Consider the following 19,499-nt stretch of genomic DNA (forward strand, 5'->3'; position numbering starts at 1 on the left):
CATCTCTACAAAAAATTTTAAAAAAAAATTTAAAAAGAAGGAGATATTCCAGTGCTATGGAGTTCAAGGTCTATGAGACATATGGGGTTTCTTATTTATTTATTTATTTATTTATTTATTTATTTATTTTTTGAGATGGACTTTCACTCATTGCCCAGGCTGGAGTGCAATGACGCGATCTCAGCTCACTGTAACCTCAGCCTCCCAGGTTCAAGCGATTCTCCTGCCTCAGCCTCCCAAGTAGCTGGGATTACAGGCATGCGCCACCACACCAGACTAATTTTTTATTTTTGGTAGAGATGGGATTTCTCCATGTCGGTCAGGCTGGTCAAGAACTCCTGACCTCAAGTGATCTGCCCGCCTTGGCCTCCCAAAGTGCTGGGATACAGGAGTGAGCCACTGCACCCAGCCATTTTCATTTTTATTTTATGGATTTACATTAAAAGGTTTTTTTTTTTTTCTTTTTTGAGTCTCTCACTCTGTCACCCAGGCTCTGTCACCCAGGCTGGAGCACAGTGGTGCGATCTCGGCTCACTGCAACCTCCACCTCCTGCGTTCAAGCAATTCTCCCTGCCTCAGCCTCCCAAATAGCTGGGATTATAAACGCCCACCACCACGCCCAGCTAATTTGAATTTACATTAAAAGATTGCAGAACTTTTTTTCTAAGCATCTAAAAATTCTACCTTCAAAGGCAAATCCAAATATCATAATAAATGAGTCAAATTAAAAATATCAAAAATTCATTTTAGGCTGGGCATGGTGGCTCATGCCTGTAATCCCAGCACTTTGGGAGGCTGAGGCAGGCAGACCACCTGAGGTCAGGAGTTCGAGACCGGCCTGGCCAACATGGCAAAACCCCGTCTCTACTAAAAAATACAAAAATTAGCTGGGCGTGGTGGCGCACGCCTGTAGTCCCAGCTACTCGGGGGGCTGAGGGAGGAGAATCTCTTGAACCTGGTAGGTGGAGGTTGCAGTGAGCCGTGATTGCGCCACTGCACTCCAGCCTAGGTGATAGAGACTCCATCTCAAAAAATAAAAATAAAAATAAAGATATATTCATTTTGGAGCTTAAATTAAGCATCAAAAATTCAATTTGCAAAAATTATACAGCCAATAATCTAAGATTTCCAGAAGTGCATTTTAACAAAAATTGGTCAGGTGTGGTGGCACATGCCTGTAGTCCCAGCTAGTCAGGAGGCTGAAGTGGGAAGATTGATCCCTTTAGCCAAGGAAATCGAGGCTGCAGTGAGCCAAGATTGCACTACTGCACTTCAGCCTGGATGACAGGGTGAGACTACCATCACAAAAAAATAGAGTGCGTTTCAGTTTTTTCTGTCCATTTTTTTTTTTTAATTTTAGAGACAGGGTCTCACTATATTGGCAAGACTGGGCTTGAACTCCTGAGCCCAAGTGATCCTTCCATCTCACGTTCCCAAGTGGCCAGGACTACAGGTGCACACCATTGTGTCCTGCTCTTCCCCTTCTGTAATTACTGCTTGGCAGCGCTGAGCTTCTATTAAGTCCCCTGAGGGGTGGCAATGAGCAAATGTGATAGCTAGTCTCTGGGGAGCTACAATCTAGGAACATTTTTTCTTGCTTTTTTTCTGAGACAGTTTCGTTCTTGTTGCCCAAGCTGGAGTACAATGGCGTGATCTCAGTTCACTGCAACCTCTGCCTCCCAGGTTCAAGCAATTCTCTTGTCTCGGCCTCCCGAGTAGCTGGGATTACAGGCGCCCACCACCATGCTGGCTTTTTTTTTTTTTTTTTTTTTTTTTTGTATTTGTAGTAGAGACAGGGTTTCAGCATGTTGACCAGGCTGGTCTTGAACTCCTGACCTTAGGTGATCCACCCACCTCAGCCTCCCAAAGTGCTGAGTTTATAGGTGTGAGCCACAGCACCTGGCTCCTTTCTTGCTTGTATGCCCTACCATAATAAAGGGAGCAAAAATAAAATTGCTTTTACAGCTGCCCTCACAGACCTCACCTTTCCAGATCTTCTGTTTTTGCAACAAATCTTAATATATTCAAATAATGAAATACATTTTCCCAAAATCTTTGTAGAAACCTGATTTGTTGCCTATCCAACCCTCTACCCCCAAATCTCTCAACCTGTGGTAAATTAAAAAGAGCAGGTTCTAGCTTTGGGCTCTTTTTAGACGGAAAAAATATCTTCATTGGTTAAAAAAAATGAGCTGAAGTGCCCTTAATGACTCACTCAATAAATCTCCTATCTTCAGTTATATCACAAATGAGTGACTCAAGGTCTCACTCCTTGTTTCAGGGTAAAAAGCAACGTGAAGAGTTAGTCTAAAACTGCTAAAAGAAACAGGCAACATTTTTAAAGCCAATATTTCCATAAGCCTTTATTTCAAATCTGTTTTGCATAAAAGTAGCAGCCTGCTCTCTACCTTTTGGTTTCATCATTTAGTAGGGAGTGACACTTATGTCAGCTGTGCACAGAGAACAGCAAAATGCTTAAATACCAGAGTGCTCAAGTACACCCAACAGTGTGACAGATCAGATGCAGTTGTGAACATGGGTTAATGCAGTGAAATTGTGCACATGCATTTCTGGAGAATATTCTCCAGGAATTAGAAAAACCTTGAGGGATTCCGTTTAGCACAGAGTTCTATTCTAACCACCATGGCCTGCTGTTTCTGGGAGGCAGCTGTAGTGCCACAAGAAAAAGACTGGATTGATCCAGTCTCAGTTCTGCTGCTTACTAGTTGTGTGATTTTTCAAAAGTCCAACTCTATAAATATCACTATCTACCTCAGAGTTTGAGGAATGCTAACGATTAGATTAGATAATAAATAGAAAAATGCTATGCAATTTTAGGTGTTGCTCTAGTTTACACATATACCTTCTGTTTACACACAAATGGCCTGGCATGTCCCCTCATGGCTTTAAAATCATCCTGTACCATACCAATCACCCCCATCCCCCACCCCCGTCCCCATACCTCACCCCACCACAGATATATCCTTTCCTGACAAACATACCCTTCTTCTCTATTTCTGCTATATTATCTGACTTGCCTCTGATGTTCACTTCACTCAGGTGGCCCTTGAACAACACAGCTTTGAGCTGTCTGGGTCCACTTATACACAGCTTTTTTCAACCAAACATGGATCTAAAAAAGAATATTCTCGAATGTGAAATCTGCATATGTGGAGGGCTTTTTAATTTTTTTTAGAGACAGGGTCTCACTTTGCTGCTACCCAGGCTGGAGTGCAATAGTATGCGATCAGCTCACTGCAGCCTCGAACTCCTGGACTCAAGCGATCATCCCACTTCAGTCTTCCTAGTAGCTAGGACTACAGGCACACACCACCACACCCAGCTAATTTTTGTGGGGTTTTTTGGTAGAAATGAGGTCTCATTATGTTGCCCAGGCTGGTCTCAAACTCCTAGTCTCAAGTAATCCTCCTACCTTGGCCTCCCAAAGCACTGAGACCACAGCTGCTTTTCTTACATGTGGGTTCCACAGGGTGACCGTGGAACTTGAGCATGCATGATTTGGATGTACACAGGCGGTCCTAAAATCAATCCCGAGTACACTGAGAAATGACTATGTCCATGGGGACTGGTTTTACAACCCCCCATACCAAAATCCATGAATGCGCAAGTCCCTTATATAAAACAGTGTACTATTTGCACATAATCTATCCACATCCCCCCTTTAAATCATATCTACATTATTTATAATAATGTAAATACAATGTAAATGCTATGGGAACTAGTGTAATATTACATTGTTTAGGGAATAATGCAAGAAAAAAAAAGTCTGTTTGTACATGTTCAATACAGATGCAACCATCCATTTTCTTCCCCCCAGATATTTTCTAATTTTTTTTTTTTTTTTTTTTTTTTTTTTGAGACGGAGTCTCGCTCTGTCACCCAGGCTGGAGTGCAGTGGCGCAATCTCGGCTCACTGCAAGCTCCGCCTCCCGGGTTCACGCCATTCTCCTGCCTCAGCCTCTCCGAGTAGCTGGGACTACAGGTGCCCACCACCACGCCCGGCTAATTTTTTGTGTTTTTAGTAGAGACGGGGTTTCACCGTGGTCTCGATCTCCTGACCTCGGAATCCGCCCGCCTTGGCCTCCCAACCCCCCAGATATTTTCAATCCACAGATGGTTGAATCCAAGGTGTGGAACCCATGCATACAGAAAGCCAACTGTACTCATCCTCCAAAACTTGGCTCAAATGTCACCTACTCACAGAAGACTTGCTGAATCCTTCCTGTGAAATCTGTTACATATCTCTGCTGATCTTTTTTTTTAATTTGAGGCAGGTTCTCACTCTGTCACCCAAGCTGGAGTGCAGTGGCATGATCATAGCTCACTGCAGCCTCAACCTCTCTGGCTCAGGTGATCCTCCCACCTCACCCTCCTGGTTAGCTAGGACTACAGGCCCACATCACTATGCCTGGCTAATTTTTTGTATTTTGTTTTGTAGACACGGGGTTCTGCCATGTTTCCCAGGCTGGTCTTGAAGTTCTGGGCTCAAGCGATCTACCCGCCTCAGCCTTTCAAAGTGCTGGGATTACAGGTGTGCGCCACTGCGCCTGGCCGAGAATCCTATCTTAATACATCCTTCGCATTCCCAGCATCTAGCTTCATCTTGCAAAAGGACAGCATTCAGCAATATTTATGGAACTAATGGCCTTGAATTCCATTCTCTAGACACTGTGATCTCACTACATATTCTGGAAGAAAAGATCCCGTATTCAGCAACAGATATTAGTGGTAAAACAGATGCTAAGGCATGGATTTTCATATCTATCCTCAAAGTTTTATATATATTTATATATATATATTTATATATATATTTATATTTATATATATATTTATATATATATTTATATATATATTTATATTTATATATATATTTATATATATTTATATATATGTTTATATATATTTATATATATGTTTATATATATATTTATATATATTTATATATATTTATATATATTTATATATATATATATATATATATATATATATTTTTTTTTTTTTTTCTCGAGACAGAGTCTTGCTCTGCCGCCCAGGCTGGAGTGCAATGGCGCTATCTTGGCTCCCTGCAACCGCCACCTCCCGGGTTCAAGAGATTCTCCTGTCTCAGCCTCCCGAGTAGCTGGGATTATAGGCACGCACCACTACGCCCAGCTAATTTTTTGTATTTTTAGTAAAGACAGCGTTCCACCATGTTGGCCAGGCTGGTCTCGAACTCCTGACCTTGTGATCCACCCACCTCAGCCTTCCAAAGTGCCGGGATACAGGTGTGAGCCGTGGTGCCTGGCAAAGTTATATATTTCTAATAACAACTTATTTAAAAGCCCAACCATATGCCAATAAGCAATCCATAGAAACTTTTTCATGATACTTGGGAGAAGTTCTTCACTACTTCAAGAACATATCACAGATGAACTTACCATCATCTAAAGTGATGTCCTGCAGACCAATGGTTGCAAAGTTAGGCTCCCGATCTTCTGGTTCAGGTTTAATGCTCACAGTTGCCCCATCAGGTGGAAATGAAGCTGGATCACACAAACTGTGACATATTAAGGATGAAGGTGCAGAAAGACCCCCCTGGCCTGTACTTTGTGCTTGAGTTGAGTGCTGTCCAGAATGCATTCTGGTGGCTGGAGACGGTGATGAGGCAGTTCCTGAGCTAGGAGATTGGTAAGGCATAGGCTGAAGCTGAGGAGATGGTGGCCCAGAAAGCGGTGAACTAGCCAAGGGATGAGAAGCTGCTGGGGAAGCTGTTGTAGCAGACCCTGAATGTGAAGGACCATATGTAACAGGTTGTAACTGAGAAGAACGCTGGCCTGTAATCTGGTCAGCCACTGCAGAAGAAAGAGATCTTTGTCCTGTATTTGAACAATGATATCCCATTGATTGCAGATGAGGCAGGGTATGCACAGAATGAGGTGTATGGGCTAAGAGATGTCCTGTTGAGCCTGAATTTGAAGAATGAAATGGTATGGATGACAGTGGTTGACAGCCAAGATTCACTAAACCAGGAAGAGTTGCATCCTGCTGAAACAAAACTGAATTAAATTCTTGACTAGAGGCAGCATTAATAGGAAGACAAGTTGGTCCATTGTACACAACGTTAGTTTGCATAGGCTGATAGGAAGACCCCACAGGAGGTGTTGGTGTGACTTGAAAAGGCTGGTGTACAACTGGAGAAGGAATCATATGCTGTTCTTTACTAACACTCTCATCTCTACACTGCAACTGTGGCAGATGGGATGAGGTCACCATGGATGCATATGTTTGTGGGATGGAACAAACCAAACTTCTCTGTCCTGACAGTACACTGTCATGTGAACACCCTGAATCAGAGGAAGGCCTCTGGGTCTGAGCAGGATGAGGCACAGGCAAAGATGGAACTGAAGACAAATCAATCTCTTCTCTGTGTTCTTGCTTCATCAAAACTGAAAAGAAAATGATTAAAGCAAATATTATTATACAATACAAAAAATTATTATGACAGGCCTTCATGCTAGGTTACACAACTACAGCATAAGCTGAGGGGCAAATTCAAATGCCAAGGAAGGCAGTTCATATAAAATATCGTGTATGTCTGTGTGTTTGTGTAGACCTATATATATGTATACACATACACATTTTGCTTCTGTATAATATGAATATCTTTGGGAAGAGGCACAAGAAACTATGCTAGAGTCACTGCTGGGAAGGAAAACTAGGTGACTAAGGGGCAGAATTAGGAAGTTTACTTTTTACTATTTTTTTTTATGTCTTTTGAATGTTTTTCACTGTGTATTTATTACCTATTCAAAATTAAGTAACTAAAACAAAAAACAAAACCCTAGGGCCTAATTAAGTATTGAATTTGGGATCCCTGATCCGAAGCCTACCAGTCATCTGGTTTTACATGTTGCAACATATACCAGAAATCATGACTCTGACATTCATAGAACTTCTGCTTTACAATGGTTCTCACATGCATCTCACTTGATCCTCTGCCATCATGTGGGGATCAAAAAAAGTACTAAAATCCACAAAAAAAACTAACAAATACATTCTGCAAAGTTGCAGGATACAAAATCAACATACAAAAATAATCAGTTGTATTTCTATAAACTAGCAATAAACATGTGAATAAAAATTCAGAAAACAGTAGGCCGGGAGCGGTGGCTCACGCCTGTAATCCCAGCACTTTGGGAGGCCGAGGCAGGCGGATCACGAGGTCAGGAGATCGAGACCATCCTGGCTAACACAGTGAAACCCCATCTCTACTAAAAATACAAAAAATTAGCTGGGCAAGGTGGCAGGCACCTGTAGTCCCAGCTACTCGGGAGGCTGAGGCAGGAGAATGGCGTGAACCCCAGGGGGCGGAGCCTGCAGTGAGCCGAGATCGCGCCACTGCACTCCAGCCTGGGCGACAGCGAGACTCTGTATCAGAAAAAAAAAAAGAAAGAAAGAAAAAAAATTCAGAAAACAATTTCTTTTTTTTGTTTTTGGGAAACAGGGTCTCACTCTGTCGGCCAGGCTGGAGTGCCGTCGTGCAATCCCAGCGTACTGCAACAAGTGATCCTCCCACCTCGGCCTCCTGAGTAGCTGGAATACAGGCGTGCGCCACCATGCTCATGTTTATTTTTTGTAGAGACGAAGTTTTACTGTGTTGCCCAGGCTGGTCTTGGACTCCCACACTCAAGCAATCCTCCCACCTCAACCTCCCAAAGTGCTGGGATTATAGGCATAAGCCACTGTGCATAGCCAACAATTTCATTTATAATAACATCAAAAAATAATAAAATACTCAGAAATGATTTAACTATGGAAGGCAGGACTCATAACTGAAAACTACAAAACACTGCTAAAAGAAATTAAAGAAGCCATAAATAAATGGCAAGACTTTCCAGGTTCATGGATTAAAGACTTAATATTGCTAAGATGACAACACTCTCCAAAGTGATCTTTTTAAAAAAAAAAAAAAGTCCTTGAGTCATATAAAGTGATCTTCAGATTCAATGTAATCCCCATCAAAGTCTCAGTGACAGTTTTTGCAGAAATAGAAAAACTCATTCTAAAATACCCATGGAATCTCGAGATCCCAAATAGCCAACTCAATCTTTTTTCCCGTGTGTCCAAGGCATAAACCAAGTATGGGCACAGACCAAAAGCCAAGCTGGGATAAATAAGGCATTGATTTGTCCCTGGCTTATATGAGATAGGCAGCACCAACCAGACGTCACTCTACCCAAGTCAAGGACAACCAACATCATCTTGAAAAAGAACAGAGTTGGAGGAAATCAGGACTTCCTGATTTAAAAACTTACTACACAAAGCTACAATAATTAAAACAGTGTGATATTAACATAAGGATAGACATAATCAATGTGATGGAATAGAGTCCAGAAATAAATCCTCACATATTTGTTAACTAATCTTCAAAAACGAGGGTGCCAAAACCATTCAATGGGGGAAAGAACAGTCTTTTCAACAAATGGTGCTGAGAAAACTAGATATCAACACGTAAAAGAATGAAGTTGGGGCCAGGCGCAGTGGCTCACACCTGTAATCCCAGCAGTTTGGGAGGCTGAGGTGGGAGGATCACTTGAGGTCAGGAATTCGACACCAGCCTGGCCAACATGATGAAACCCTGTCTCTACTAAAAACACAAAATTAGCCAGGTGTGGTGGTGCACGCCTATAATCCCAGCTACTTGGGAGGCTGAGGCAGGAGAATCACTTGAACCCGGGAGGCAGAGGTTGCAGTGAAACGAGATAGCGCCATTGCACTCCAGCCTGGGCAACAAGAGTGAAATTCTGTCTCAAACAAAAATAAAATTTAAAAACCCTAAAAGAACCAGCCATTTGCAATTAATGAGCATCCCTCCACTGGATACTGATATTGGTTGGATCCCTATTGCAAGGGGATTGCCAAAAAGGTAATAAATTCAGATATACCTTAATAAAAAACAAGCAACTATTGATGGCAGTGGTTGCCCATCTAGAGTGGCCACTGCCATGACACTGGCTGCAGTGGGCGAGGTGCAGCCAAGACTGCGTGCTCCACAGAGCTGGTGGGAGCTGGGAACAGGTGGAAGGCCTGCCACCTTCTGAATTGGCAGGGTGGGAGCCTTGCACTTCCTGGGTGCAGTTGTGGCCACCCAGCTGCAGCTGCTGACCCGGGCATCCCTATGCTCCTGGCAGGGGGAGAGGGGCAATAGCAGGCAGAAGCCCCACCATCTTGGGTGCAGCTACAGCCACTCAAACGATGGCTGCTGACCTAGGCATCTCTGCCTAGGAAGAGGGACCCAGGAAGCCCCCCTCCCGCAACAGGCTCAGAGGTGCTTGCTCCCGGTGTCTGGCCCCTCCCTGCTCCTGGTGCCCATTTCAATCTTGGAGCGAGGTTGAGGCCGAGTCTGGGCGATGTTGCAACCCAGCTGGTGTGTGTATGCTTGGGGCAGTGCTTACACACCAGCCCCCTGCCGCCTCAGCCCCCTCCAGACTTTGGGCACTGATGAGCATGGGAGGGAGGTCGAGGTAGGGCTGAGGGCAGCTCAGCCCTGGTTTGCAGGCGCCCCTTGACACAAACAACCTGGGCAGCATGAACAGCAACAGGAGGCAGACAGGTTCCTGGGTGGAAGGGGTGGGTCGCCAGTGAAGCCCCACCTTCAGGGTGGAGAAGGCCTGAAGCCTGGGGGCTGGGCTGCCAGTCCCACAGACAGACTGCGAACTTATGGTGCTTTTTCCGGGCCCACCCATGGCCACCCCATGGACCAATCAGCATGCACTTTCTCTCCTCTGAAGCCCATATAAAACCTGGACTCAGCCATACTCAAAAAGAGAAAACAGGACGACCAGCTGTGGAGAGGAGCTACCCACCCCAGGGTCTCCTCTCTGCTGAGGGCTGAGAAGACAACAGGACAACCCGCTTGTGTAGAGGAGCTACCCATTCTAGAGTTTCCTCTCTGCTGAGGGCTGAACACTTGGGACACCCTGGCTGCAGAGAGGAGCTACCCTCTGTGGGTCTTCTCTGAGCTGTTCTATTGCTCAAAAAAGCTCCTCTTCGTCCCGCTCACTCTCCATTTGTCGGTGTACCTCATTCTTCCTGGGCAAAGGACAAAACTCAGTGGGGCTGAAAGAGTTGTAATACAAACAGGGTTGAAACAGGCCCCCTGCTCGCTATAGTGGCAGCAACAAGAAGGAGAGAAGAGCTGCGGCCTTCAGGGAGCCTAGACCTAGGAGCTCCCTGAGCCAGGGCTGTGACACCCTCTTTGGGGCTCTGAGGTTCCTGGCATCTCCAAGTTTCTGGGAGCCACCACGTTCCCCAGTGCCAGCCATGGAAGCTGCCTGCAGTATCCCTGGTCCAGCTGCAGCCTCACAGGGAGCCACCACCCATGCTGGCACCTAGAGCTGCCGGCCCCTCCACAGCCAGCGTGCCTGGCTGTGAGCAGTGGCTGGACCCCATGCTCACTCACTCACACACCCCTTCCCACTCTGCTCACCCTTGGCAGGCATGGGATCCAGGCCAGTTGCACGAGCCGAATGCAACTTGCCAGGCCAAGTGGGCCCAGAGGGCCGTGAGCAAAGGTGCCACTAGCCACAGGGGTTTTCGGCTGGCAAAGTGACACCTCAAGGATCCCGTAACAATATGACTATCTAAAAATTGTACAAGAAAATTTTAAAAGGAATTATTTGCCATAAACAAACAAAATAAAATCTCTAAATAAAGAATTCATACAAATTAATGAGACAAACAAAACAACACTAACATAACAGAGATCAGGTCATACAACAGAATACTAAGAAGTTATTACAATTCTGTAAAATTCTATCTATTGATGAAGAAAAATTAAAATGTTCAGTTACAAAACTATATATGGGCTAGTCCCATTTCCATTTTTTTAAAATTTTGTTTATATGTGGATCAAAGGAATCTGGAAGAACAGAATAATAGTCTCAGAACAGAAGAGAATTTGAACTTTTTGTTGTTGTTGTTTTGTTTTTGTTTTTGTTTTGAGATGGAGTCTTGCTCTGTCACCCAGGCTGGAGTGCAGTGGCATGATCTCGGCTCACTGCAAGCTCCGCCTCCTGGGTTCATGCCATTCTCCTGCCTCAGCCTCCCCAGCAGCTGGGACTACAGGTTCACAACGCCATGCCCAGCTCATTTTTTTGTATTTTTAGTAGAGATGCGGTTTCACCGTGTTAGCCAGAATGGTCTTGATCTCCTGACCTCGTGATCCACCCGCCTCGGCCTCCCAAAGTGCTGGGCTCACAGGCGTGAGCTACTGCGCCCGGCCAAGAATTTGAGTGTTTTAATATAGTCCTTCCACCTGTCTTTTTTTTTTTTTTTAAATTACAGTAATGTACTGGCTTTTGTAAAAATTTTATTCAAAATGTCATTTTAGAAAAAAATGAAAAAAGCTAAATGCTACAGAGATAGTAACCAACCAGAACAAGTACTAGACAAACATTCCTGTGTGTCTATTCTTCTGTTAGTGTATGCCACCTGGTTTGTCATCTATCAACCATAAGGCCAGTGATGAGTTACAGTGCAACCCAATGTTTTCTTTCCATTCCAGAGCTCTACTGATTGCCATTCCCAAATGTAATATCCTCTAGGATTCTGCCTTTTTATTGTCCTCCCAATTCATGGGCTGAACGGCAGCAAACTCTCCTGGTTTGCCTTTCAATTACTACCACTATGAGGTAGTAATCAAACCCCCTAATCTGCTTGACTGATTTTGCTTTTCCTTATTGCAATCTGGAAAGCCCTCTTCTTTCTCATTCAGGTTAGAGTCTACAATCCCTCATCTCAACAGTATTTGATAACCTCTTTGGACAGGACGTACCCCGTTCTGGAGGAGATGCATACCTTACCACCTGCCCTGAAGAATTTGAGTGCTACTTAAGAAAGTTTAACAGCAGGTCAACTTGTTACCAAGTGGTATGAAAACCAAAAAGGGAGGAAAAAGAAAATTAAACCCCTGGGCCAGGCGCGGTGGCTCACACCTGTAATCCCAGCGCTTGGGAAGGCTTAGGCAAGCGGATTGCCTGAGTTCAGGAGTTCGAGACCAGCCTGGCCAACATGGTGAAACCCCATCTCTACTAAAAATACAAAAATTAGCCAGGGTACCTATAATCCCAGCTACTTGGGAGGCTGAGGCAGGAAAATCATATGAACTTGAACCCTGGAGGCGGAGGTTGCAGTGAGCCAAGATCGCACCACTGCACTCAAGCCTGCACAACAGCGTAAGACACTCTCTCAAAAAAAAAAAAATTAAACCCCTAATTATAGGATTAATTATAACAGTATCTGTAAATTGATGATCAACATCAATGGTGCCCTTCAATCAAGTCTAGAATGCTACTAGGTTTCTGTAGAGAACCTTCTCTCTCTTTACAAAAACTATTTCAAACATTCTCCATGATTGTCCAACTGTGAAATCACCCAAACTTCCCTCTGCTCACAACAGGACACTTGATGTCATTTTTTGCAGAAAAAACCTAAAGCTATCATATGGAAGCTCCTTAAACTCTCCATTACTAAATCTACAAACTTTTTTCATCTACATCCATCTTAATCCATCTTCTTTATCTTCTTTCCCTTCTGTTCCTTCTCCCCTCTAAGGCCCATTTAAAATCCTATCCCCTCTCATCTGTCCCCAAAACCTGATATTCTTTATCATCACTGATGTTCTGTCTGTACATTCAAAACACTCTTGGTGTCTGAATCACCTTCTTGGACTTATCTCATGTAAATCTCACTCCTCAGAGTCACTAGTTTCAGAAAAGATTAAACTGGTTCTTGACACTTTATAAAGAAAAGAAATATGAGGAAAATAATTTTGAAACACAAGTCCGATCATGTTACCTTTCTGTTAAAGCTCACTTCTTTTTTTTTTTTTTTTTTTTTGGGGACGGAGTTTCGCTCTTGTTTCCCAGGCTGGAGTGCAATGGCACGATCTCGGCTCACCGCAACTTCCACTCCTGGGTTCAAGCAATTCTCCTGCCTCAGCTTCCCGAGTAGCTGGGACTACAGGCATGCACCACCACACCTGGCTAATTTTGTATTTTTAGTAAAGATGAAGCTTCTCCATGTTGGTCAGGCTGGTCTCAAACTCCCGACCTCAGGTGATCCTCCCGCCTCGGCCTCCCAAAGTGCTGGGATTACAGGCATGAGCCACTGTGCCTGGCCACACTGCCTTTTTATGGTGCTAAGGGTATAAGGAGAGTTCATGACCCAGAAGCACACACATACTCACAAACACCTGCCCCTCTTTAATGCTGGGAATTTTTGATAAAAACTCTTCGAAAAAAGACCTTAAACCTACCGTCCATCTTCTAATTTCCTTATAATAAATCATTACAAAATAACAACTGAGACCACATCTAATATTTAAAGTCAACAAAAACTTTAGATTGGGCATCTGTTGGTGTTTTCATTGTTTATAAGCACTCTACCTTAAACATTGTAATATAGGATTCATTAAATAACTTTTTATTCATTAGGAAAGAAAGCTCTATAGTAAACCATCATGACTCCTCGTACCTGGTGTATAAGTAAAACGTTGAGACTGGCTTTTTTTCCTCTTGCCATTGCAAAGATAAAAGTGCACCTGCACTGCAGCTGTAACTGCTGGGTTATGATATGGAGGAACTTCAAGGACAATGTGAGCCTAAGGATGGAAAGCAAGATTGTGTTACACTCAGAACTAAAAATGAAATGCACCTGTTAAACACATCACAACTCATGAGTCTTAACTACAAGGCTCCAGCATAGATAATTATGCACATCAGCTAGTCATATGCATCATCTGGAGATTTACTAAAGGGATACTTCAGTCTTGAAAGAGACAAGTCCTTTAATCAATAAAAGAGAAATTGCTTTTTACTCACCCAATTGGGTTTCTGGTTGTAGCAGAAGTAAAAAGTCTTACATACTATGTAGTGAGATGTTTTACTCTACTGAATATTACATGTTACTATGTATCTTAACAGTAAATTCATTCTGATTTTTAATTAGGTTTAATGGTTCCCAAGTTGCATTATAGTTTAGATTCCTTATTTTACATTTTATATTCAAAATGTTCTAAACTGGAGCCAGGTGCGATAGCTCACACCTGTAATCCCAGCACTTTGGGAGGCTGAGGTGGGTAGATCACTTGAGGTCAGGAGTTTGAGACCAGCCTGGCCAACATGTTAAAACCCCATCTCTACTAAAAATACAAATTAGCCAGGCATGATATTGCACGCCTGTAGTCAGCTACTCAGGAGTCTGAAGCAGGAGAATCACTTGAACCCGGGAGGCGGAGGCTGCAGTGAGCCGCGACTACACCACTGCACTCCAGCCTGCACGACAGAGCTAGACTCCATCTAAAAATAAATACATAAATAAAAATTAAAAAAATAAAATAATCCAAATGTTCTAAACTGGCATTAAACAAAATGTGTATCTATATCAAAAATAATTTTACAAAACCAAGGTGAAAATCTTTAGCCCCAAACCAAATGCACTCCTCAACCTAACTGCTCCAGATCTTTGGAAAGCACTGTGGGAAGTGGTATTCCCTAGCCCAGAAAATGCTCTGTCTCCATTCCAACCACCATAACAAGACCAAAACTTTCAATGTAGAATCCTAGAAGGCTTAACTAAATAGCTGAAGAGTTAGAAATAGTGTGTTAAGTACACAATTCCCTAAGGACTTGTCTTGCTCCTATCTTTTACCCACTACATATGTTCTTTCTCTTTTTTATTTCCCATGAAGGCCTATACATATGTTCTTTATTGAATTTGTTTTTATTCCTAAATGAGTTCAGAGAAATTAATGGTAATTTCAATAAGAACCTTCTGATGATCTTTCATTTCTAGTTTCTCCTTCCCTATACACAATAAGGAGAAAAGAAGACACTAACTGGTTATCTTTTCTAAACTTTAATTTAATTTACTTTAATACTACGTAAGTATTTTACTTCCAAACCACTAGAAATTTTACTTTTTTAGACAGCGTCTCACTCTGTCACTCAGGCTGGAGTGCAGTGGCATGATCATGGCTCACTGCAGCATTGACCTCCCAGGCTCAGCTGATCCTCCCACATCAGCCTCCCAAGTGGCCGGGACTACAGGCACACGTCACCACACATGGCTAACTTTTTGTATTTCAGAGACAGGGTTTTACTATGTTGCTCAGGCTTGTCTCGAACTCCTGGGCTCAAACAATCCTCCTGCCTCAGCCTCCCAAAGTGCTGGGATTATAGGCATGAGCCACCATGCCCAGCCTAATTTTACTTTTTTATTAATCAATATACAAAAGAGTCATCCATACCATAAAGCAGCATTATTCAATTTTCTATTCAGTGTCTTAAATATTTCTTAAGAATTAAGGTAAATTTCTTACCCCTTGACATTTTTCCCTGATTATCTTCCCTTCTACCTCCCACTGAGGTCGTCCATCTATTGAAAGAAAGAGTTTATAGTTAAAAGCAATTCCTATCAGAAAGCATACAGACAAAATCTAATGAATGTAGTATCACAAATTTATTAACAAAGGGGATCTTTTTTCCACTGACTTCCATTATGAAAATAAAATGTAAATATGTACAAATGGGGAAAAAATAAGGAGAAAGATCTTGGGCTGCCCAGGTTAGCAGATCCCACTGAACTCATTCTAACCACCTACCCAAGTGATGTTTAAAAGCCCTCTGAGAGATACCATCTCACACCAGTTAGAATGGCGATCATTAAAAAGTCAGGAAACAACAGGTGCTGGAGAGGATGTGGAGAAACAGGAACACTTTTACACTGTTGGTGGGACTGTAAACTACTTCAACCATTGTGGAAGACAGTGTGGCGATTCCTCAAAGATCTAGAACTAGAAATACCATTTGACCCAGCCATCCCATTGCTGGGTATATACCCAAAGGATTATAAATCATGCTGCTATAAAGACACATGCACACATATGTTTATTGTGGCACTATTCACAATAGCAAAGACTTGGAACCAACCCAAATGTCCATCAATGATAGACTGGATTAAGAAAATGTGGCACATATACACCATGGAATACTATGCAGCCATAAAAAATGATGAGTTCATGTCCTTTGTAGGGACATGGATGAAGCTGGAAACCATCATTCTGAGCAAACTATCACAAGGACAGAAAACCAAACACCGCATGTTCTCACTCATAGGTGGGAACTGAACAATGAGAACACACTTGAGACACAGGATGGGGAACATCGCACACCGGGGCCTGTCATGGGGTGGGGGAAAGGGGAAGGGATAGCATTAGGAGATATACCTAATGTAAGTGACAAGTTAATGGGTGCAGCACACCAACATGGCACATCTACACATATGTAACAAACTTGCACGTTGTGCATATGTACCCTAGAACTCAAAGTATAATTTAAAAAAAATAAAAATAAAAAATAAATAAAAGCCCTCTGAGAAGACCCCCATCAAGTGGTGGCCAACTTTTGCTTGTACAACTAAAATGACAGCAAACTCACTTCCTCACCAGGTAACTCGTTCCATCTTGGATAATAATTGCTGCTAGAAAGCTCCTCGTGATAAATGAAATGTCTCTTTATGGTATCCAACAACTAGACTCAACATTATTCCTTGCCATCACAAAATAAAATCTTGATTGCTTCTCTGTGAGATTGTATTTCAGACGTTGAAAAGTTGTTGTATCTGCTTGTGTCTCCTCTCCTACTGGCTAGCATCCCCAGTTCTGTGCCTATTCCTTACATAATATTTTAGACTTCATGGTCTCTGCTTAAACATGCTCCTCCAAATTCACAAGGCCCAGGACTGAATAACCTAGGTGAGAAATGACCAAGCATGGTACAGAATGACTGAGGCTCTAACCACCGTACATGGAAATGCTGTGTCTTTGTTAATGAAAGCTTTCTTGGGGTGCAGGCAGGGAAGCTTTCTTGGGAGCACCATATGCTGACTCTCACACTAAGTATGTGACCAAGGGTCTAACATTTCCTACTGCCATGTTCCCACATTGTGCACTTATGCAGCTGAGTTGGTATTTTTCTCCCAACCCTTTGGAACATTACTTACTCCCAGCAGGGAGACTTCATTTTGTTGGATCCCTTGACTTGTCAAAATATTTTTTAGATACTGATGGTCCTAAAAAATGTTTCCTAGGCTTTCCAGATTTCTGTCACCTGAAGATTTGGCCAACACATTTTCCATCTCTTCATCCTAAGTGAACTACTCTTTTGGAGACAGTCTTATCTGCTACTAAAGCTCTCCGACTGATGTATAATTATTCCAAAGCATTCTTTTTGTGTCACGGGCATTCACCCAGTGACTAAGCCACACACAGCTTGCATCACTTCTTCATCTGGTCTGTGAAGTTATCATGAGATATTTCATCAAATACTTTCCAGGTTGTAACCATCATTTTCCAGTCCAGTAACTAGACAACGGTTACTTCTGCTGCACAAGAGACACTACAGGAAAGTGCTACACCTACTTAGAATTACAGCTCAGTTCAGCAATCATTTGCTGGATCCTTATGTGTCAGACACTTCATGTTACTGAGATAACTGAGACAGGATGCCCTGCCTTCAGCCTGTGGATGAAAGGCAAACGCACACAGTTCATCATAATAAAATGTGTTGGGTACAATAATTAATAAAGGTACACTCTGGATAAACCAAGAACACAGGGGTCAGGGTCTTTAACCTAATCTTGGGGAGGGGTAGTGAGACAAGGAAGGCTTCCTGGAAGAGCTCTTGAACTGAGACTTAACATGAGACAGAACTCATAATGTGGGGAAAGGGTAATTATAGACAGAAGAGACAGCATGAGCAAAGGCAAGATGACAAGAACCCCTAAGATACAGAGACTTACAAGCTGCTGTGGTGTTGTATAAAGTATGAGGCAAGGAGCAGTAAGAAAGAGGGTTGGAAAGACTGGCAGCAGATTATGGCCTGAATGCCATAATAAGGAGCCTAGAAAATGAAGGGGATCACTGAAGGTGCTTTTAAAATGGGAGTTACATGTTTACAACTGCAATCTCCTCTAAAACCAGTAACTGCCACCATTTAACATGATTCAACTTCAATCAAAAGCTCTTAAATGTGAAGTTCTGGGCCAAATAAATGAATTCAATAATACCTATTAATTGTATTCATGCACAGATGAATTTTTACAGTGGAAAGGAAGGGACAGCTCTGAGACACCATCTCTTCCTCATGCTCCTTATTCACCTAAAACGTGACACCTACAGAAAGACGTTCCTTGATGACTTGATATAAACAGTTCACAATTCAGTCTCTATCACTATACCCTCTTCATACAATTTTATCTGGAATAATCTTGTTCATTTATTTGTTTATAGGTGCTTCCCCCACTACAATGTAAGCTCTATCAGAGCACGCAACCTGAAGGTTGTATTCAACATTATATCCCCAATGCCTAGACTAGTGTCTATATCACATAGCACTGCTTCATAAATAATTGATGAATTAATAAATTATGAAACATAGCTATGTTTTTTGAAGACAGGCTAGGTACGGGTCAGAGTTGAAGGGAAGTGAATTTTAAAGGAGAAGACGACAGACAGCCACATACTTCCAGCTCAAAGAGAAGATGCTGATATTATTAATCAAGTTAAGAAATCCAGAGAGATAAACTAGTTTGTGAAGTCAGATATGTTTTCATATTTTAAGTATCAGTGAGACATTTATGAAGCAATATCCAGTGGGTATTTTAAATTTCAGGTTAAAGTTTAAGAGAAACATGTTGCTAGAGAGAGATTTGGGAGCTAACAAAATTTCTCAAAAAGAAGGAAAATAATGAGGAGAAAAATGTATATAAAACCTTAGAAAACATCTATATCTGAGAGCCAGAAAAATTCGTATAAAAAAACAAACAAGAATAAAGATGTGTGAGAACCAGATAACAACAAAGCCAAGGGGGAAAAGTGTTAAGAAGGATAGTAAGTAGCTGGCTGTCAAATTTTTAGGTGATTATGATTTCAATGAAGTGAAAGACGAAAGATTAAAGAGTAGCAGGTAAGGAAATGAAAGCATATGATACTACTTTTTTGACAGGTTGGATGCTAAGCGATAGAGAAATGAAACAAAAGCTTAAGAGGATGACAGATTTAAGAGAAAGAGAATATTTAGGATGAGAAGACATAAACATAATTAAACTCCAAGAAGAAGGATCCAGTAGAAAAAGATAGAGAAATTATAAAAGAGAGGTGATGGGGGCACTGTATAGCCTTTAATACTTAAGTTTTAAAAAGATAAAAGAATGAAAACATTAAAATTTTAATTAAGAAAAAACGTAAACAAAATGAAAATAAGTTAAATATAGAAATCAGTGAAACAGAAAGGCACACTGAAAGGTTTGATAAAGCCAAGAACTATGGAAAGACTGGTAAAAAATCCAGAAATGGCATAAATAAATAGCAGGAATAAAAGAGTGGGGGGATGTAACTCCAGATGCAAAAAGAGAATACTGTGAGCTAATTAATGTCA

The 19,499-nt window shown here is 42.1% G+C and overlaps 1 protein-coding gene and 1 non-coding gene across 4 annotated transcripts in view; both read right to left on the reverse strand.

Annotated features, from left to right (window-relative positions):
* NFATC3 (nuclear factor of activated T cells 3) overlaps positions 1-19,499 on the reverse strand; it is a 148,560-nt gene that overhangs the window by 30,894 nt on the left and 98,167 nt on the right. For all 3 annotated transcript variants that reach the window (XM_030795026.1, XM_030795030.1, XM_030795037.1), the window contains exons 7-9: positions 15,383-15,438; positions 13,537-13,663; positions 5,439-6,446 (exon numbers count right to left, since the gene is read on the reverse strand). In XM_030795026.1, the coding sequence (XP_030650886.1) occupies positions 5,439-6,446; positions 13,537-13,663; positions 15,383-15,438 (1,191 nt within the window). The remainder of the gene's footprint in view (positions 1-5,438; positions 6,447-13,536; positions 13,664-15,382; positions 15,439-19,499) is intronic.
* LOC115831913 lies at positions 8,116-8,250 on the reverse strand. Its single transcript, XR_004027410.1, has one exon. It is a non-coding gene; the product is annotated as a small nucleolar RNA SNORA48 (small nucleolar RNA).

This window comes from Nomascus leucogenys, chromosome 2 (genome assembly GCF_006542625.1).
Source record: "Nomascus leucogenys isolate Asia chromosome 2, Asia_NLE_v1, whole genome shotgun sequence".
Taxonomy (NCBI): Eukaryota; Metazoa; Chordata; class Mammalia; order Primates; family Hylobatidae; genus Nomascus; species Nomascus leucogenys.